The sequence below is a fragment of the Peromyscus leucopus genome, chromosome 12 (assembly GCF_004664715.2).
Source record: "Peromyscus leucopus breed LL Stock chromosome 12, UCI_PerLeu_2.1, whole genome shotgun sequence".
Lineage (NCBI taxonomy): Eukaryota > Metazoa > Chordata > Mammalia > Rodentia > Cricetidae > Peromyscus > Peromyscus leucopus.
The window spans coordinates 62057385-62078945 of record NC_051073.1 but is presented as its reverse complement, the minus strand read 5'-3'; the positions used below and the strand labels follow the sequence as shown (position 1 = coordinate 62078945).

The 21561-nt window shown below is 47.2% G+C and overlaps 1 protein-coding gene across 1 annotated transcript in view; it reads left to right on the top strand.

Moving 5' to 3' along the window:
* Positions 1-21561, top strand: part of Heg1 (heart development protein with EGF like domains 1) — a 62245-nt gene that overhangs the window by 22518 nt on the left and 18166 nt on the right. Inside the window, 6 exon segments of the mRNA XM_037209990.1 lie at positions 2513-2629; positions 3632-3751; positions 7900-8003; positions 10630-10688; positions 10960-11120; positions 14682-14816. Of these exon segments, the coding sequence (XP_037065885.1) occupies positions 2513-2629; positions 3632-3751; positions 7900-8003; positions 10630-10688; positions 10960-11120; positions 14682-14816 (696 nt within the window).

The window sequence follows — 21561 nt, the reverse complement described above, 5'->3', positions numbered from 1 at the left end:
CATGAAGTATGGGCAGTGTGGGCCTAATTTTCTCCTAGTATCCCACCCCCCGCCAAGTTCCATGATTCTGAAGAAAGAGGAGAGAGGACACTTGGGCCCTATGTGACGTGCATAGAGGCTATAACTGTTGCCTTTCATGCTCTGTTATTGTCCAAGCTTTTCAAGCATGTCTTTAACTCATCTGAGGTCAGAGCCAGGCATAGCTGTGGGTTTGGACAGTGGAGAGATTGAAGAGGCAGTGTTAGCGGGACTAGGATGTGGAATGGGGGTAGAGCGCTTGCCTAGCGTGTGCACAGTCTCCAGCAAGTTCTCCAGCACCACCCAAGAAAAAAGAAGCTCTAGGTGGTCCATTAGAGGTAGAGCTGAATTGAATGCCTGCTCTTCGGAGACAGTCCAGAGCTTCCAAGCCAGTCAGCTCAGGGTCTTTCAGGGTCAAAGGCTTCTCTCCATCCAGGGAAGCCCAGAGTTCTTTGTCCCCTTGATGTTAGTTGGTAACCAGAGGACGTGTAAAAACAAAAGGATGTTCAGCAAACCTCTTCCCAGTGTTTCTTTACCTTGTCCATAAGATTATCCGCACAGCCGTGTTGAAGGTGCTGATATAAGGGAAAGAAAGCTAACCCGGGGCAAAGAAAGGTAGAGGCAGGAAGTGGTGTTCACAGGGCACTTGTAGTTGACCAGACTCGGGGAGGGAGAGCCGCCGTTGAAGACGGCAAGATGGACGCCATCTTAAGTAAGAGGGAGAGGGGGAGCTGCCGTGGGGCGGCTACAGCAGAGAGCTCAGTTAGTGGTACAGTCTCCGGGAGTCAGTGAAGACGAACCTGGGGTGCAGGGTCAGAAGCCATCCCCACGGCTAGTCAATGGTGCCCCCTTCTCAGCCATCCGAGTATGTCCAAGAAGTGAAAGATGAATCACTTCTCCAGAAAAAACATCTTCATTTCCCCTGGCCAATACGTTCAATCCCAGGTTCACCAGACTCCCTGAAGGCAAGGGTTTAGTTGCTACCGTTCCTGTGGGTGGGTGTCTGCAGTACAGTCACTGGAAACTATAGGATTATGTAAATGGGCACCGCATTTAATCATGTAGAGGCTCTGCTCACATAGGTGATGCTGGGTGACAAAGTGTGGGGCTGGAGAAATGACCCAGTGTCTGTTTATGGAGGGCACAATGTTCTTGTAGTGGCCCTTAGTTTGCTTCCCAGTACCCACATGGAGCAATACTAGGGATTGCAACGCCTTCCCCTGGCCTCCAGAAGCAGTGCGCCCACGTGCTCCTGCCCACCCCCCACATACACATAATTTCAGAAAAGCAAATTTCAGCCATAGCCGTGAAGAAGAGAATGCCCTGTCTAGAGCAGCCCGTGTGTTTCAGCTTACTCTTTGAAGGTTCGACTTCTGTTTTCTTTCCCTTGTTCCCCAAGGATTTCCTCCCTGCAAATGATGACGCCGTTTTGTAGGCTTTGGGCTTTTCTAAGAGTGTTTCAAAACCCCCAGGCATTTCACAGCTGGAGCACGGCCCTTCTAATTACATAGAAGAAAACAAAGTGGGCATCAAGGGGCAGGAATGAATAAGAGGCCAAGGCGACAGTAGAGTTTAACCACAGAGGCCCCCATGACTTCAGATGGGGCCTGTTTTTGTATATGGAAAGGAAGGGCTGATGGGACACCTGTGACCCTAGCACTCGGAAGGCAGAGACAGGAGGGTCAGAAGTTCACTGTCGTCCCAGTCTACCTAGGAGTTTGAGACCAGCACGAACGCCATGAGACCCCGCCTCAGACAGTAAAGAAAAAAGAAAAGGCTTGGCGATGTTTAACTGATAATTTTCCAGATGGTGTACAATCTGTGGAGGAGGTCAGGTTCAATTTCAAGACATCTGGAAGCTGAACATGGTGGTGAATGTGTATAATCCCAGTGCTTGGGAGGGTACCAAGTTAGATGGGCCAGGGGTTCATTGCCAGCCTGAGCTTTATAATTAATTTGAGGTCAGCCTGGGCTACATGAGACCATCTCAAAATAAAACAAACAACAAAAAGCATAGCAACTACAAGTATATATGTTTCAGGATTTCCAGATAAAGGTTTCTATAGTTTTGACAAAATCCAAGAAAAAAAGTAAGCCGTGAGTATGTATTTGTGTAAACACAGAGTGAATCTTGGAGCAGGCAGGATAAATTGACCAGGGATTCTTTCCACCTTAAAATGTGTTTTAAGTTGACATTCACTAATCTAGTATCACAAAGGCCATAGAATTATCAGTCCTGAACTAACTAGCATTGAATGTGCTTCTTTGAATTTGGGGATCTAATTATCTAACACTTACCATGAACACACACTAGTATCAGTGCCCGACTTCATCACCTCTGTCTTCAAACCTCTTGGGACTCTGTTCTATTTTAGTGGTGTGATTTTTCAGGGCAAGCAAACGAACATAGGCAGGAAGCAAACATTAGCTGTGAGAACGAGATGTTTACCGGGGCCGCTCTGACATGTCTGTGTTATTCCTGCGATGTGTTCAGTCACCAGCTGTACCGTGAACCCCTGTCTTCATGATGGCGAATGTCTCGTGGACCTCACCGGTCGTGGGTATCGATGTGTGTGCCCACCTGCCTGGCAAGGGGACAACTGCAGTGTGGGTAAGAGAGACAGGGACATTTATTACGATGTTACCTTGGGTTGTTGGGCTATTCAGTAAGATCCTTTTTCCAGGGTGGACAGCGAGTACTGTGCTCACTGAGGACCGAAGTTTGGGTCCTATCATCCATATCAGGCAGTTCAAAACTGCCTGTAATTTTAGCTCCAAAGGAATTAGATACCTCTGGCTTCTGGGGGCACCTGCACTCATGTGTTCACATACATATACATAATTGAAAACAACAATTTTTTAAAGAGGCTTTTTTTCTTCTAGAGTGTACTCAGGTAAGATTTTTAGTTTAATAGCCCCCTTGCTTGAGTGTTAGCATGCTTGTGTGTTGTAGATGATAATATGAAGGACCACAGCATGATACAAACAAACTTTTGACCTGGTTCTATTCCGTAGCTTCTCTACACCCTTGCAACACCGGACCATCTGCAGCTCCCTAAAGACACCTACCCTTCCCTGCCCTGGGCATCTACTTTGCCCTCAGCTTGGAACCCTAGCCTACTCCCCAAAATCTGCTTGTTGAAGTCCCGTTAGTCTTATTTATACTCAAGTAGTATTTAAAGCAGTCTTTAATTCTCCCCTGCATCAAAGCCTACTATTTCTGCTGCATGTGTCTTTAATCCCAGCACCCAGGCACCAGAAATAGTGGGATCTCTGTGAGTTCAAGGCCATCTTGGTCTACATGGTGAGTTCCGGGCCAGTCAGGCATAAGAGGATGAGACCCTGTCTCAAAACAACAACAACAAAACCAACAACAAACAATAAATTAGACCTATGTTCAGCTCTGTACATCCAAACCCTGTCTCATATTCTAGTTAATTCTCCATATGGCTGCTTCTGCCCTGACCGGTAGTCGTCCCCTGGAGGACAGGGTGGTTTCCTGCTCTTCTTTTGCCCCACACGCCACAGAGTGCCACTTGGTTCTCAGTAGGCACCGGATTATAACTCTTTGTCTGCCGTCCATCAACATGCTCTCCTTCTTTGTCCTCCGCAGATGTGAATGAGTGCCTCTCCAGCCCCTGCCCACCCCTAGCCACCTGCAACAATACTCAGGGATCCTTCAGCTGCAGATGCCCAGTCGGGTATCAGTTGGAGAAAGGAATATGCAATCTGGGTAAGAGAGTGAACTCTATCTCGGCACTTCCTGTTTTTCTTCCTAATCACAGCCAATGTTTTTTTTTTTTTTTTTTTTTTTTCCAAGATATAAAATGCCGAAATATAGAAGGAAGTGAAGCACAGCGCCTGTTATTCTAATACTTTTCTTCAGAGTTTGTTGATGTACGTTCTGTTTTTACATATTAAATTCAAGATACATCCATAAGTATATGCAGGTTACTAAAAAGCACAAATATCTTAATGCCTGTGTAACAGGCTCATGTGTGCATAACATTACTTTCTCAACCATTCTACCCTGCAGTTAAGGAAATAAAAAGACCCGGAGGATATTCCGAGTACATAGTTGTTTTGTTTTGTTTTTGCAATTTTAGAGTGACCACAGAGTAAAGTTCTGATTGCCCTTTGTGTGCACACATTCTTCTTGTTTTTAAAAGTGGTCCTCAGGTTGTTAGGCACAGACATACATTTTGACACAGCTGCTGCTGGAATCGGTCCGCCATATTGGCCATATTTTGTTCTTCATTTGGCAGGTCCATGGAGCTTATTGGTTTTAAATTCATTCTTCATCTTACAGGTTTAAAAAAAAAAAAAAAAAACATATCAACAAACCCAGTGAGAACTAAGGTTCTCAAGAGAGGCTCGGCAGCCAAGCTTGGGTCACCGGGGATGAGTCCCGGTTCTCAGGCTGCAGTTTTTTCTGTTATACAAGAGTGTGTTCACTGTAAGAATGTTCTTGCACACAGGGTGTGACCCTTGTTAGGTTGCTGAACTTAATACCTTGCTTGCTGGAGAAATTCGAATGAGAAATACAGTTTGAAAGCTGTGGAAAGAAACTAGGTAAAATGGTCTGCCTTTGAGTCAGCTTTGGCTGCCCAGTGTGACGCTTCATACATGAGTGCTCAGTCAATGTTTTTAGAGAATGGATGCCTGTGTCTTCTGCAAGTGTTGCCTGCATGAATTCCTATTACCCAGAGGCAGAAGGGGCTTCGTAAGGCTGACACTTTCCTAAAATAAAAATTTTGAAAATTGTTTGAAATACAGAAATTGAGCATTATTTCAGAAAGAAAAATCTACAGATACAGACATGAGTCAAAGTCAAGAATTGTTCTTATTGTAATAGTTGATATGCATTTGGGTAACCTGGTTCATGTAGCCCCACCCTGTAGGGAGCTAGAGGAGAGCATGCAGTCAAAGGATGGAGATGGGGATACTTTCATTTTCGTTTGTGTTTTGAAGCCCTGTGGAAAGTACACCTGCCAGGTTTCAAGTGCCCGGTTTCAGGCTCCCAGCTACCACCTGCAACACATAGCCAGAACCTCTTATTTCCTCATCTGTAAAATCAGATTGCAGTCTGCTCCACCTCTCACTCAAGGTTTTGGGAATGTCGAATGAAATGACCTGTTTGAGCAAGCTCTGAGTGTGGTAATGAGTGGTCCAGCTGGGAGGCAGCATCCACCAGACTGGATGCTATGAAAGCCGACTGCTCTCAATGCAGAGTAGTTGTTATAGGCAGTTAAATTGAGATACAAATCTGTCGTGGGCCAGTGAGAGGGTTCAACAGGTAAAGGCACTTGTTGCCAAGTTTGACCACCTGAATTCGATTCCTGGGATTCACATGGGAGAAAGAGAGAACCAGTTCATGCACTCTGTTCTCTGACTTTCACATGGGTACTTTGGCACACGCACGCACATGCACGCACGCATGCCCAAAGCACACACAAAGTAAATAAATGTAGTAATTTTTTCCAGTGCCTGTCTTAAAGCTAGATGATGTAACTGCAGCCGTGGAAGTTGTCTTGAGTACGCTAACTATATTAGAAACACGGACACATCTGTGTCTTTCCACAATGTCAGAATTTATTGAGGAACAATGAATTCACAGGCTACTTCAATTTCATTTGCTATAATTTGCCAAGTTATTCTGATTTCCCTTGATAGCTGGCCGTTGGCAAGCGTAGGTTCTTCTATTCCAAATTGAATTACTAATATTAACTCTGAGATTAATGACGTTACACATCACTGTGTGTGTGTGTGTGTGTGTGTGTGTGTGTGTGTGTGTGTGTGTGTGTAGGTCACGGAATGGCCATGAAAGGGTTAAGGTGGCAGACAGCTGAGGTCAGTGAGAAGAGAACTTTAGTTGTTACATCAGGAATCCAGTTGGAGAGTTGCTGAGGAGCGCACTGGGCCGCTGCTGGGCTCAGGCTTCAGCTGGGGCAGATGAGTTCTAGAGGAGCAGGACTGTGGAGGTGAAGCACAGGCCCGTGGAGGTCATAGGCATGAGGTCCTGTGCAGTACTGGGTCCAGATGGACAGAGGGACAGGGACTACCATGTCAACAGTGGAGACTGAGCCGAGCTGAAGCCCTATGGAGAGTCAGGCCGTCCCTGTGCATTCTGGGTGGTCAGATGCCAGGTTGCTGGGGGCAGTGCCATAGCATGTCAAGTTTCACCTCTTTATGGGGTGCAGAAAAGAGTGTTGCAACCTTCCTTGGCATGTTTCATAAGCTTTAGGGCCTTGCTTTCCAATAAGTTTTAGTAAGCTGTATACTCATACAGAAACCCAATTTAATTTGATATATTCTTGCAAGATATTTATCAGTCTGTGCCCCGTGGGTGGTTCTGGGCAGGAGGGAGTGTCTTTGTTCACAACATGAAATAGAGTCAAATGCAGCTTGTAAAATGGAGTTACCCAAAGTGTAGGGTGAAAGTCACTGCTTTTACAATAACCAGCAACTTAAAGCCAAGCATAGCGTCCTCTCCACAGAGGTATAAATGCCTTCGGCAGCCGGGCGGTGAGGTTCACACCTTGAATCCCAGCACAGAAGGCAGAAGCAGGCAGATCTCTGTGAGTTTGAGACTAGCCTGTCTACACAGAGTGAGTTCCAGGACAGCCAGGCCTCCACAGAGAAATCCTGTCTCAAAAAACCTAAATAAATAAATAAATGCGGGTTGGGGATTTAGCTCAGGGGTAGAGTGCTTGCCTAGCAAGCGCAAGGCCCTGGGTTTGAGCCTCAGCTCCAATAAATAAATAAATAAAATAAATAAATAAATAAATAAATAAATAAGTGCCTCAGCAAAGCCCTTCTAGGAAAGAGGACAGGGCTTGGGAGAAGGCAGGCTCTATTTCTCAGGCTAAAAGCAGAAGGCACATTCAGAAAACTTCTATGTGCCCAACCCTTTCCCTGTGCACATTTCTGTAGGGAGAGTCTGGATTTGAACTTGGGCGTGTGAGATGTGAAGATGACCGGGTCAGGTGACTGTCCTGGAAGCTTGTGTGCAGAGTGTCCCACAGGCTGCACAGATGGGAGGGACGCACTTCAATTGTGCAGACAGCCATCTTTCCCTTTGCAAGCCACTTGGCTTCATTGTTCGTACACATCACAGGAACATGCAAATTAGAGCGTGTTGAAATGCCTTCGCTTGGCCCAGAGTGTTTTCAAAGAGCGGCCTGCTGTTCAGAAAGAGTCCTAAGCAGCTGGCCTCACTGAACTGGAGAGCAAGCGAAAGGATGTTAAATAAGGATTAGGGACCTTAGACAGTTAACTCTAAGATGTTAGATGTTTTCCCTGGCTCATTTGCTGGCCTCCCTCTTAATTCAGCATGCAAGGTTTCCATGCTAGAAAGGCCTCATAGGCCTCTGTGTTTCGGGTTATTTTTTTTTCCGTCCAGAGGGAAGGATATATGAATTTAATATAATGAAAGATAAGAGCCAGCTCTAAAAAAAACCAGGCTGTGCTAATTTTTGGTTGTCTGCCCATTTTCAAGTCTCATTTCCCTTAGTGCCAATCAGCACAAATTGGTGTTAACTAGGATTTCATTTTATGAGTGAAATGGGCTTTAAAAATGGGGATGCTTTCCCCATTTCTGGGCCCAGCCATGTTTCTAATGAGGGTTGTTTTCATTGCGTGGCTGAGAATGGTGGAATCTTGAGCACCTTGGAGCCTACACCTACTTCACATGTTTGTCCTGCTCCTTTGTCAGCCCTTGGGTACCTTCTCGAAGAGGAAGCTGTGGTCTTCACCCTCAAGAAGACGCACACAGATTGTCCTGGGGGGGAGTGAAGCTGGTCGTCCCAGAGGTTTACGAATACATAGCCTTGCGTTGGTCTCTCTGTTGTGTGGCTTAACAGGCAACCTCTTCCTTTTCAGTTAGAACCTTTGTGACTGAGTTTAAATTAAAGAAGACTTTTCTCAATACGACCGTGGACAACCATTCCAGCACTCACGAGGTTGAGAACGAGATCGCTCACACGGTAAGTCTCCTGAAAGACTCCTCATGCCCGTCCTTCGTTCGTCTAGGCCGGGTTTCACTCAGAATTGTGAATCACATTACTCAGGGTCATCTGTGTCCCCCAGACTTGCTTTTGTCCTTAGAGGGGAAAGTGCAAAGTGAGGCAAAAAGTGTCCCGGAAACAGGAGAAAGGTGTTGGGACCCACGAGTCCAGGACCAATGCTGCTCTAGATACAGGTTCATGCGCGGTTCCTATCTGCTAGGCTGGTTCTTTTTCATGTGCAGACACACAGACAACACAGTGATGCCCTGCACCATGTGGGCTTCGGGGGAAGAGGACGGACCTAGAAAACCCTCATTCCCCATCTGCTGTGGACACCGATGTGACTACCTTGTGTTTTGAGAGCTCAGAAAGGCCGCTGGCATGAAAGGCCGCTCTTTCTCCTCGAAGGACGCCAGCGGCCTGATACTAATTCCAGTTAGCCGGCCTTGTGAGCTCACAGTATACGTTATCTAGGGGCCTTAGATGCTGCTCCCTCCTTCTTTGCCTTTCTGTCTGAAAAGAAAACTGGAGAAAAAGAAATCAAAACGAAACTCAGACAATGTGTTCTGTCCTCGGCTGCTGCCCAAGCCAAAGCCTTGGTGTTTTTGAGAACCGAAGTTTGCCATTGTACTAAATCAGAGATGAAATGAAATGCAATTGGATTTGCCATTACATTAAATTGGAGTTCATATGTTAGCCAGGAATTAGATGTTCTTTTAGGACTGCGGGTTTTATTTGTATTTTAATTCCATTTCTGTGTCTACCGAGCATTTAATCTGTGACAGGGACTATATGCCAGATGCTCAGTCCTGGAAGAGGGCAGGTGACACATTTTCAGATGGAAGACTGGGAGGCTCTGGACGTTGGTGGCGTTGTCTGAGTCCACACTAAGTGGAAGCCGAGCTGAAAGCAGTCCCCCTAGGTCACCTGTGTTGCTCACACTAACTGCAAGTTTGGGGGTTTCTCAGAGCACTCTAAATTTCAGTAGTTTTTAGGACTCACAGAACTCATTGGAGGCCAGTATCTTCATATATATGGTTCACTGCACTGAAGGTTTTCAGTTAAACTTAGCTAAGGGAAGAAATGCCCGGGGCAGAGTCTGGGGGTCCAAATGCAAAGCTTCCAGTTGCTCTGGCCCTGGGGTATTATTGACATTGTTGGTACCTCTTGCCAACAGTGTGAGACTATATGAGTACTGCCCGCCACAATGCTCCTGAGCCTCGGTGTCCGAGGCATTTATTTGGACTTTGCCCTACAGACGTGGTTGGCTGCCCATGTGGCTGACTTCAGTCCTAGACCCTCTAGAGGCTGAGCTGATGCCGAATGACCCAGAGTTCCTTTTATTGTTCACACTGTTAGTGTGATCAGATGGCTAGTGATAGGGACTATGCCAGATACTCTGGCTTGGCCCAGGAGTCCCAGCTCAGTAAAATCATTATTGTCAAGAAGGACACGGTGCGGCTTAGAAACGGCCTTGCAAGGGCAGAGGCATGACCGCTCTAGCCAAAAGCAGACTCACCGATGTACCGTTGCCCGCTCCTGGTTGTTCTGCAGGTAGATATTTTCCTCTAACAGTGCAGGGGTTAGAGCCATGTGCAAAAGAGCAGCCCTTCATGGAACACTGTACCAAGCAACTAAGTATTTCTTGTTTGCTTGTTTGGCCCAATATCACCATATAACACACTGAACCACGACACACCTGACCCCAACTAACATGAAGAGTTAAGCAGCCATTGGAGAAGCCACTAGCGTGGGCTTTCCCAAGACGGCATCCTGTTCATACCTGGATAAAAAGTTAATAATAAAGCACCAATAATAAACCATTGCTCTTAGACTAGAATGTAATGACTTACAGACCTGTCACCCATTCGATAACATTCTGTGCTTGACCCCATCTTCCCAAGTCAGAGGGCTCTGAACACTGACTTAGAAGACAGGTGGGTCTGCCTGGGATGAGATATCAAGACTCTCTGCTCCATAAAAAGGATTTCCAGCTTGGCTGCGGAGGGCTGCTAAGGAGGCAGGCACAATGCTTTCTGTGGCTGCGAGTCTTTCTGCTCTCTCTGGGGCACAAGGCAAACACACAGCTCTTCATTTATTCTCAACAAAAGAGCTCTTGACCCATGCCATCTAATTTCCCACCGAGAGCCTTTCTGAGGAAAACCTGTCTTTGAGCTAGGTCAACTCATTGTAGATTATGAGGAGCCTGGGGGGCCCATCAGACCTGGGGAGCCGAGAGGAGCTGAGCCTTTTGAGCGTGTTTGTTCACTATGCAGAGTCCAAATAAACAGTTACCTGGGTTTTTTTTTTTTGAAACCCTGGATCTTAGAAGGGCTCCTCTCCTTTGAAGATGTTTTTTTTTCTGAGGGTGCTGCTCTGAACACCTTTTCCTGCCAAGCTTCCCCCCACTGTCTGCCCTGTTCCCTCTGTTCTCGGGGAACAACAGAAAGATATTCAGGAGGGGAACACAAGGCCACACACACTGCTTGGGTAAAGCTGCCCTGCTGATAACTTGATGGCTAGAAACCACCTATTGTATTCTGAAAATAGGAAATTGCTTCTTGGTTCTGGGATGTTTGTCTGACAGCCCTGTTCTTCATTTCAGTTAAACTTGTGTTTTTCATCGTTGCCTGGTTATATCCGATCTACAGTTGCTGTGTCCAGGTAAGAAACGGAATTTCTATTGCTTGTGAACCGGGCTATGGAATGGGGGCGGGTGGAAGGGGAAGGGGGGATCCTATTGCCACATGGGTGATCAAAATAAAGCCAGTCTCTGTTTTATGACTAACCCACTGGGTAACCCAAGGGAAGGTCACTGGACCTTCACACCCTCCTATTCTTTCACTGAAAAGTGGCAGTAACATTTATTTTGCAAACTGGCTGGGACCCACATGTCACTTTTGGTCAGTTATGGTTTTACTAACTTTGCCTACAGAGAGCCCAGTACAGAGGTGATCTCACTACAATCCACTTTTGCCCTGGCCTCCAATGTGACACTCTTTGACCTGGCTGATGGGATCCAGAAATATGTCAACTCCTGCAGGTCCTCTGCTGAAGTTTGCCAGCTCTTGGGGTCTCAGAGGCGGATCTTTAGAGGTAAGGAGGGATTCATCTAGGACTCACATAAACCGGAGAGAAATGGGAGGTGGCCAGGGCTCAGGCTCAGGAAAGCTCCTTCGCAGAGCCTACCTTTAGAATGTCTGAAGCACAGGCCTTCATGACACTCAGATGCACACTGTTCTGTCTGCGCATGGCCTTCGGGCATCTAGTGCTTGGCGTCCGGTTCCTTCTGCTTCTTCTCCACAGTGCCGGAGTGAGAAGATGCTACAGGAACCGATGGAACCAAAAGATGTCACTCCTGTTTCCTAGGGAGACAGAAAGTGACGTACAGAGTGTGTAGACTTGTCAGTGATCCAGCAAACTTCATATGGTGATTACTAAGAAAAAAACAGAGACCCATGTGCCGTATTACCTGTCTTTTGTTTGTTTCCTATCATAAAAACATATGATCGGGAGAATGCACAGCAGGATGCTCCCAGGAATGCTGTGATGAGGCTCTCCCTTCCCTGGTTCTTGTCTATTTTGTTGGAGCTAGAAGGTGATCAGAGACAAATCTTGGAGGCACACTTGCATCTCGTGGGGATGGTTTTACATCTGGGAGAGGAAAACTGGCTGGAATCACAAAATGCCTCTAGGCAAAGAGAGCTAGTCCCTGTTGGCGCATTGTAAGTGATCAAAGTGGACTCTCGTTAGTTTGTTGTACCGTTGGCTGAGGGCTGGCAAAGGAAAGAGAGCCTAGGCTAAGCCTCCCCATCTGGCATCCAGATGTTAGACATAAATTGAAGGTATCAGGTTTTGGTGCCATATCCGGTGGTTGGTCGAGGATATTCCCAGTAGGTCAGGATTTTGAAACTGCTGGTCCAGGGCCTTTCTTTGCATGAGCAAGTGCACTACAGAGCTTGGGAGCTGGCACTTAACCTTTCATTGTCAGTTAAGCTCTTGGGGTTGGCTGCTTAGTGATTGGGGGGGGAATGGACTAAACGTAGTAGAGTCGGAGTGTTCTGTTTCAAAGTTCATGCCCTGTTATAATGGGCTGGAAACTTTGAGGCTCTCTGGTTTTAGGGTTTTGTTTCTCTTGCCAAGGACTCAAGGGTACCATTTTTTTTTTCTCCCAGTCAGGTAGGTCCCCTTCAGTTTGCTAACCGTTTCTGGGCTGCCCGTTGCGTGGTCAGTGTTGAGCCAGGGTGCTTTTCTTGTGCCAGCACATGCATCTGTGCTTTGCAGGTCAAGTGGCCGGATGAGGAGGCTTTGCTAGAGCCTCTTCTGGCTGTGCTCACGCCGCTGCCTTGTTTGCACTGCCCCCGTGTGGTCACCCCCAGACCGTCTCCCCTGCTCCTTCCCAATCTCTTGAGGATAAAGGCAGCCAGGCACATTAGCCGACTCACATCCCTAGTTTTCCTCCAGACCTTTTCTAGGTTTGGTCAAGGCAGGTCCAGCCCTGTCTCTTGGTAATTTTTCTGGGACTAGAGAGGTAGGCTAGACCAGCGGGTGCTACACACCTGGATTTCCAGCATCTGGGCGGCGAGGCTGCTCTGGACATTGCCACTGGTTTTCTCCCTTCAGTCCACTGAATGTCCACCTTCCTCCTTTCAAAGCACTTAAGTTCTCACGGTCTCCCGAGGTTCAGGGACTGTGGAAATCCCCCGTGGAATGCCTTAGCCTTAGACGCATGTGGGCGCCCATTGTCTGTTTGGATGGATGCCATTGCCGGGAAAGACCATGGGAATTGTGAACGCTGAAGACTCACATAACCAGGGATCGATTTAAGTAAGGCTCTGCAAGGTCCTGTTGGGTGGCTTTATGAAAATGTCCTTTGAGAAGGCTGAGGAAAAGAGCTCCTCATTGCAGGGGTAGGACCTGCCCTCCCTGTTCAAACAGGAATCTAATGCTGGGCAGGAAATGGTCGCTTTGGCATGGCAAGGGATATTTTTTTGCTAGCAGCCCAGATCAGTGGAGGGGATGGAAGGAAAACTTAACGTTGACTTCCAGAAAATACCTAATCAGACCGGGCAGTTCCCAGGCTAGGATGGCCTGGACAACACTTTATCCTGGAGGTACTGCTCGCTGCTAATTAGCTGACTGGCAGAGCCTTCAAAGAAGTCAGATGAGAAGTTGTGGAGGCTGAGGTCTTCCCTGGTGCCGGCTTGCAGTTTGCCTGGAGAGATTTTTTTTTTTTTTTCCGTTTAAAAGTTTCCCCTTAAATACAAACTTTTTACAATAAACAAAGGAACCCAGATTTAACACGTCAGCTTCCACTGATAAAGGCAGGAAGTTCAGCACAGAGAATTGAAGCTGTACCCTAACTCACCCCGCTGGGACCAGGCAGTCTCCCGGCCTCCGTTCTCAGGACTCTCAAAAGGGGTGGATGCTGGGAATTCCACCAGGGCTGTCAAGCGCTGGCATCAGCTCCCATCACCAGAACTTGCCCAGACAAGGGTTAATTTTGCAGTGTTAATAACAGGAACCTTCTGAAGAGCTTGGGGGTCTTTTCTTTGAGATAAACGAAGGGAGGGAGACTATGCCTACAAAATTGACGCCTCCTCTTGATCGTACAATGCACACACTGCCCGTCTAATTGAAGTTGTCTTCCCATGTTGAACTTGCTGTTGACCCCCAACAGCAACAGCACACATGTGTCTTATTTACCTTGTACATGTGTAGATAAGTTATTAGTCACTATCGAGTTGGTTTCATAGTTCTGCTCTCTCTGTGCACCCATTTACATGTGCCTCTTTGCTTACCTTGGGTGGTAAGCTTGTGTTTGCTGCGTAAAACCTCATAAAGGACTTACGTGCCCAGCAGTGGATACTTTTTGATACTAACAAACTGATTCTTCATCGTCCGTAAGGTGAATAAAGCCCACAAATGAACACGGAAGCGGTCTTAAAGCTGGCCTCCTTCCTTGCCTACTTCTGTTTCTTCCGGTGATGGTGTGGTGCCTGATGGGTAGGACACCTGACCCCACCCCAGCCCCAGCACATGCTCACTGGCTGGTCTCTGTGCTGCAGACACAGTGCTGAATGAACCTCAAGAAACCCCACAGTAGTGGGAAGACAGCCAGACAAACAGCTTCCTGCCAGCCCCGGGGAATCGGATTACCATTCAAACCTGGCCCTGTGATAAACCCGAAAAAGGCGTTGGGGGCAAAGGCCCTAACCCAGGGAGTGGTCCTGGGCCCCTGAGGACACACGGAGCCCCAACATGCTTCCACTTGAGACGGGTCTGGCCAGAACTGGGTCCAAGCTCTCAACTTCCCTAAGAACATGGTCACATTTTCTGGGTTTGTTCCAGTGCCCCTACCTGCTCCTACACCCAATCCTTTAATGTGAAGGTACAGAATACACCACACCGAGGCTGCATTTGTAGGCTGGGAAGTGCCCTCCGCTCCTTCGCTTTGGTTTCTCCATAGGGAATGTTTGTGAATATTTATTTGCCGGCAGTGCCCAGGAAATGAGTGGCAGAGGCTGGCTGTGCCGAGCCTCTGAGAGGCATACGGCTCCACGGAGACTCTCGGCCTCTCGAAATGACGAGTGCGTGCATCGTAAGGTGTGGAGAAGAGGTTTGGTTTGGTTTCACTGTCTTGTTTTCCCATCCTAGCGGGCAACTTGTGCAAGCGGAAGAGCCCGGAGTGCGACCGAGAGACCTCCGTCTGCACCGACCTGGACGGCGTCGCCCTGTGTCAGTGCAAGTCCGGCTACTTTCAGTTCAACAAGATGGATCACTCTTGCCGAGGTAGCCACGGGTCCCCAGCAGCCCCAGATGCCTTCCTGGGACAGGCGGGTGCAGCGCCTGCCTTGCTGGCGGTCTCTGTGCTGGGTGTGACACTTCTAAACTGAGGGTAACCAGCTCTCGGGCTCTCTCTATTTGGCTCGCAGCAGGAATGGATACGGTATCTCCCTGCATGTATCTCCTGGTGCAGGCTGGTCCCGCCAGGCCTATCCAAAAAGAAAGAGAATGGAAGCTATCACAAGGGCCCCTTCCCCTCCCTTCCAGTTAGAAGAAGTTAGAAAAATTGTCTTTATCCCCAAAGCTCTGTCTGTTACCTGCTAATCACTAAAGGTGAAAATAACAGGCACAGAGCTGGGTCTTCAGGGGCCGCTGTGACTCAGTAGTGAGTGTACTCACTGATGCCCGGGACACCGGGACACCGGGTCAGAGCCACACTCCGCTCACCACTTAGGTTTCATATTAAGCAGGCACTTCGTTTCTCTGAGCCTGTTTCCTCTTCTTTGAAATGAGTGGTGATACTTCATTAGCTACCCTGAGGATGACAGGAAGCTGTGTCTAAAGCTGTGCTCTGTCACCCGTGGGGGGACGTGCTCTTGTATTTATCTGGGTTGTTGTTGATTTGATGGTTAACATTTTAAAGATTTCTTGGTGTGTTGGAGAGTAGAAATCTAATTCTGCCAGCCTTTTTTTTTTTTTAAGTTTATTTATTTATGATTTATGTATGAGCGCTCTGCATGTGTCCTGCAGGCCAGAAGAGGGCATCAGATCCCATTATAGAGGATTGTGAGCCAGCATGTGGTTGCTGGGAATTGAACTCAGGACCTCTAGAAGAGCAGGCAGTGCTCTTAACCTCTGAGCCATCTCTCCAGCCCCGTTCTGCCAGTCTTTTAGAAGAAGCCGAAGGCATTCACTCCATTTGAGACAAAGACCACGCTCAGTGAGCGTGATCCAAAAAGTTTGCCTTAAAGTCAATTTTATTCAGCTCCAGAGTGCCGTGTTCCCTGGCTCCAAAGACTGCTACAGTCTGTGATGGCCAGCAAAGATGACAGTATAGAGGCTACGTTTCCACAGAGCACCGTCTCCAGTTACAATGCGGATGGCACAGATTTCCTGCTCCATCAGCAGCTTGCTGGGGACAGATGTACTGGGACCCTAGAGAAAAATCACATACAAGGACAAGGTGACATGCCACTTGAGTCAGGACTTCCCCTTAGAGGACTCATCTCATCAAAGGAATATAGAAACATATTTGGGACAGTACTTTCCTCTTGGCTGAGGTAGAAAATTATTCTGAGGTCCCATGTCAGCCTGTGACAGGGTTAGAAGAACACCCTCTTTCCGAGCGGGGCTTCACGCCTGGCGTGACTGGTCCCCAGCCTCTCATTGCCATGCAGCTCCTAACCCCTTCTTATCGGCTTTCCTGCCCTTCTTAGATATGGGGCCTGGAGCTCGGCTGCGTGGGGACCGTGATGGCGCTGAAGTCTGTGTGTGTGTTGTGGTATTGTACAGTGTGCTATGGCGCCTGTGACAAAGGTGAGCAGGACCGTGGGTGTTCAGAGGAGCTACGCCAGCCTGCCGCCCTTGCTCCTGACTGCCTCGGGCCACTTCTTTCTCCTTCCCAGTCAGCAATGTCCTAACTATCTCTTAGGCAGCCTCGGTCCGAGGTTGCATTGGGACAACCTCTGTAAGAAGGATGTCTACTTCAGTTCTATGTGTAGCTTTGAAAGTATGGCAAAGACGGTCTAGTGATGTCTGTGTGAGACAGAGGCATGTGTGTATATCATATAAAAACCTGGCAATGTATAGCTTGAATTATAGCAATTTAGAAAAAAAAAATACGCATTTCTCACTCCTCTGTTTACACTGAGATTTGGCCAGATTTGAGAAGACTTGAGAGGAGAGATAAGAAATGGTGTCATGTTGTGGCCTGAGCTCACCTGGAACTCAGCATATAGGTAGCTCCGTCCCCAAGCTCGTGATCTTCCTGTCTCGGCTTCCCAAAGATTCCAGGCATATGTCACCATGATCCTTTTCAGGTTATCATTTTCAGTATGTGTGCTTTAAGTGACGCAGGTGCCACCAACCTACATTTACCCGGTAATGACTAAGAAACAGCCCGGGAGACCCTGACTAGCCTTGGGGCTTGCTGTGGGAGCCCCATGAGGCCGTATCTCAAGCAGTGGTCACAGGCCTCTAATGAATGGATTCTGGAATTTTGTGGTTAGCAGTGACATCTTCTGGCCATTGGTGCGGGAGCACAGACATTTACAATGAAAAGATATGTCCTTCCTGGGCTTCTTAGCTTCCTTCCATCAGACAGACATCAATTCTAGCAACCTTTCCCCCCCACCCCCCGTTCTGACCAGATTAAGACTAGCATTTTTAAAGGTTTTGGGGGTGGGGATGGGGGAGGGTGATTTGTTTTTTAAAAACAGGGTCTCACTATGTAGTCCTGGCTGGTCTTGAACAGAGATGTGCCTGCCTCTGCCCCCTTAGTGCTGGGATTAAAAACATGCACCATCACACCTGGTGAAATGTTATTTTAATTTTCTGTGGTTGTGTGTCTGTGTGTGTGCTATGTCTGTGCAAGTACCATAGGAGTCCGGAAGAGGGTCACATCCTCCAAAGTGGGAGTCACAGGTGGTTGGGAGCCAAACTCCTGCCTCCTGGCCTAGCAGTAAGTGCTCTCAGTCACTGAGCCGTCTCTGCTGCCCAGATCCTAACAGTCTTGATCTCTTCAGATGGCAAGCGCCTTCAGGGTAAAAATTGTGTCTAGGATAGGGCTTAGCATATTGTAAGAAGGGTTCAAGGGTCTACTGAGGTGACCATAGGGCACCAAATGTGTCTAAGGGTCAGTCTTGATGTACTGTCCTGCAAAGGAGTTATTAAAACTCCACCCTGTACTTTAAGCCTGATTTTGCTTTTTCCCTTAGCAGTAGCAGAAACCCAGTGGGGCTGTATATGCAAATTCTCGACACATGCGTTCTGTCCCTAATGCTTCGGGGACAGAGTCCCTCTGGGGTATGTGTGATGAGGAACTGGGAGGCCCTTTACCGGCAAGGTTTTCCCCAAGAGTCCTAAGAGCAACACCAGGCACACAGGGACACTCAGTCTTTGACAGATGATGGACACACCCTTTAAAAAAATATTTTACCTGTGTATATCTGTTCCTTTGTTTGTTGTGAATGCATACACGTAGAGGTCAGAGGACATCTTAATGGAGTCGCTTCTCTTTCCACCATGTGGGTCTTGGGGTTTAAACTCAGGCCATCAGGCTTGGTGGTGGCAAATGTCTTTACCCACCTCACCAGCTTATGTCCTTCTGATTAAAGAAATGCTGGGACATCATGGAGTCAGGACACTTTCGATGCTAAGTGAAAATAACTCAAGCCACCAGCTGGAGCAGTAAGCAGGATAACAGATGGACCTTGCACATGACTGGGTGATAGCCAGGAGCGGAGAGCTCCCACCCAGCAGATAGATGAGCGTTGGGTGTGTAGCTGGATGGAAAAATGTTTTCAGGAAGAAGTGTTCAGAATAGAATACAGGTGACATCAGCCAAAGCAGGTGGAGAGGTGAGCTGTCCCCGTGGGGCGCAGTCTGAGCCAGAAATCGTCGCTCAGGGGCTTCCCTCACTCCCAAAGTCCCACTGTAGAGCATGACACAGAGTAGGAGGGGGAGCATGAGTGAGGGCATGAAGCTTTCTACTTAGGCCAGGAAAAGGCGGGAGTGTTCTGTTTGTTCTGTACAGGGGGGGCTTGCTTTCCTAAGGCCAACAGAGAACTCAAGGTGTCAAAGATGGGGCAATACAGCCTCATCTCCTCTCCAAATAGGATATGATTACACTCTCTTGAGGAATAAAGCATTTGCAATACCTATTACCTATTGAAAACCCATATAATAAGCCAGGCAGTGGAGACAGATACTTTTAATCCCAGCAGGTGGATCTCTGAGTTCAAAGCCAGCCTGGTCTATAGAGTGAGTTTCAGGACAGCCAGGGCTACACAGAGGAACCCTGTCTCAAAAAACCAAAAAAGGTTAAAAAAAAAAAAAGTCATATAAAGAAACAAGATTTTTAAATATTAAAAGGGGGCCAGCAGGATGGCTCAGTGGGCAGGGACATGGGCCTGATGACCTGAGTTCAATTCCCACATCCCCCAAAATAGCAGAAAAGAACTGACTTCTGAAAGTTGTTCTCTGACCTCTACTTGTGCCCCATGACATGCACACACCTGCACACACACACACACACACACACACACACACACACACACACACGCGCACGTAAAAATAAATAAATAAATATGAACTTGAAAACATACTGCCTGGGCAGGGAGAATGAAATGTAATTCATTTACAAAGTAAATTTACTTGTAAATTACAAGTAATTCACAAAAGAAGGAACACAAACGGCAGTAACTATTTTTAAAAGTACTCAGCATCCCTAGTCATCAGGGGAAAGCAAATCAAAACTAGTTTGAGATAGCACCACAGCCCACTCAGAATGGCTCGCATCAACAAATCTGACCACAGATGTGGGGACAGGAGCCCCTGTTCCCTGCTGGCGGGGGTACAAATCAATACGTCAGTTTGGAAGTTCCCTAAAAGATTAAAAATAGAACTACAGGAGTCAGCTGTTTGGCTGCTGGCTTCTACCTGGAGAACCCCACGCCCTACCACAGAGATGTCCACACGCCCATGTTTATGGCGGCTCTGTTTACGAGGAAACGAAACCAACCTAGATGGCCATCAGCAGATAGAGAATAAAAATGTGGCCTAGGTACAAAAATGAAAGGAACATTAATTCAGCTGTAAAGTAAAATGAGAGCATGAGATTTCCGGGAATGAGAGGGAGTTAGAAGGTGTAATATTATGCAAGCTCACCCAAATTCTGAAAGAAGAGAAAATGGCCTGTAATGTAGACATGTATACATGCCAACAGCTGTAAGTGTGGGTGTAGTATAACATTTAGAAAGAGGACCTTAGGAAGGATAATACCAGATAATGAGGAGCGTCCGAATGAGGCAAAAGGACATGAGTCTTGAAAAAGAATATAAAGCTAATTATTTTTCTAGTTTCAACTGTGTTGTAAGTTTTTTTTTTTTCTTTTTTGTGGTGGATAAGGGTATAAAAAGCATAACTGATTGTTAAAGTGTAAAACTCTAAGAGAAGCCAGATGATGGTGGCACACACCTTTAATCCCAGCACTTGGGAGGCAGAGGCAGGTGGATTTCTGAGGAGGCCAGCCTGGTCTATAGGGTGAGTTCCAGGACAGTCAGGGCTACACAGAGCAATCCTGTCTCAAACAAACACAAACAAACAAAACAAAAATAAAACCAACAAAAAATAAAATAAAATAAAACCCTAAGTGAAGCTCTGTGGCTTCCGCATCATCACTCTGTTTGTTGAGATGTATAGAATCTGGGGCAGGGTAAGTGTGTATTTGTGTAGGTGGCAGAGTGATGTTTTGTTTGTGAGTTCATTCCAATAAAGTGATTTTCTTTTAGCTCTGGCTGGCCTGGAACTTTCTATATAGACCAGGCTGCCCTCAAACTGTGAATTTATTATTATTATTATTATTATTATTATTATTATTATTATTAAATCACAGATTTGGCTGGTTAGGTATGGCATGGGAGGAAAAAGAAAGGGAATGGGCATAGTGTCACATGCCTGACATGCCTGTGACCTCAGCCTTGGGAAGCTGAGGAGTTCGGCGTTGAATGCCTGCGAATGTACATAGCTAAGGGGTAAGTCAGGCTGAAGGGGAACCTGGCTGCTTTGTTAAGACTGGAAGGAAAGTGAACGTACAGAAGGCTAACAAGTGTATTTGCTGAGGTAAACCATACACTCAAGACCTCAGCTCATACTAACGCCAAACCAGCAAGATCATGACTTTGAAAGGCGTCAGAGCGCATAAAGCAAAGCACCCTGGTGGTCCAGGAGACTCCCTATCTTTCGAGGCATTGAGACCCACAAGAAGTTTCTCTGGGCATGTTCACTGAGAGGTTACTGTGGTATCGTAGCGGTGTGGTCCATGGCATCCTGCAATGGGTGGTGCCGTAAGGCTTTCTTGTGGCTGCTGCTTAAGGTAAACAGTCCGGAGTGCGTGAGATTGTCACCCAGGAAAGGTGAGTCTGCAGAGCCCATTGTGTATTCACGGCTCTTTAATGACGGGGTGAGATCAGTTTCGGGTTATTTGAACAGTGTTTTTCCAACTGTATTCCACAAAGCTATTGCAGTTAATGGGTGACGTATGACAGCAAAATGGATGCTAGAAATATTTAGCTTCTAGCATTAGAAACAAAGAGGAAAAATATTAAGCACATCTACCCAGTTAATACTGTAATGCACAAACTCATGGCAGAACACAGGAAGTCTGTGAGACCTCCTGTCCCAGCCTGCAGGGCTTGTAGCCCCCCCCCACACACACACCACACCCCACCCCCACCCCACCCCACCCCGTCCCATCCCCAGCCCATGCTGGCCTTTGCCGCTCACAGCTCACCCTACTGTGTCTCTGCTATCTGCTCCCTGTTGGCAGGCAGTTCTACATCTTGTGATTTTTTTTTTTTTGTCTGATCTCTTATGTGATGTGTATCAGGCATTAATCATGAATCGAATTTTTATCATTCCTTGCAGCAGGGAATTTGTGTCCGGGGCCATTTTTCATGGTCTGCTCTCATCCGGGCACACATCACCATTGCTGGTGTTTGTCTGAGTTACTGGAATGTTGAAAGCATCCTGT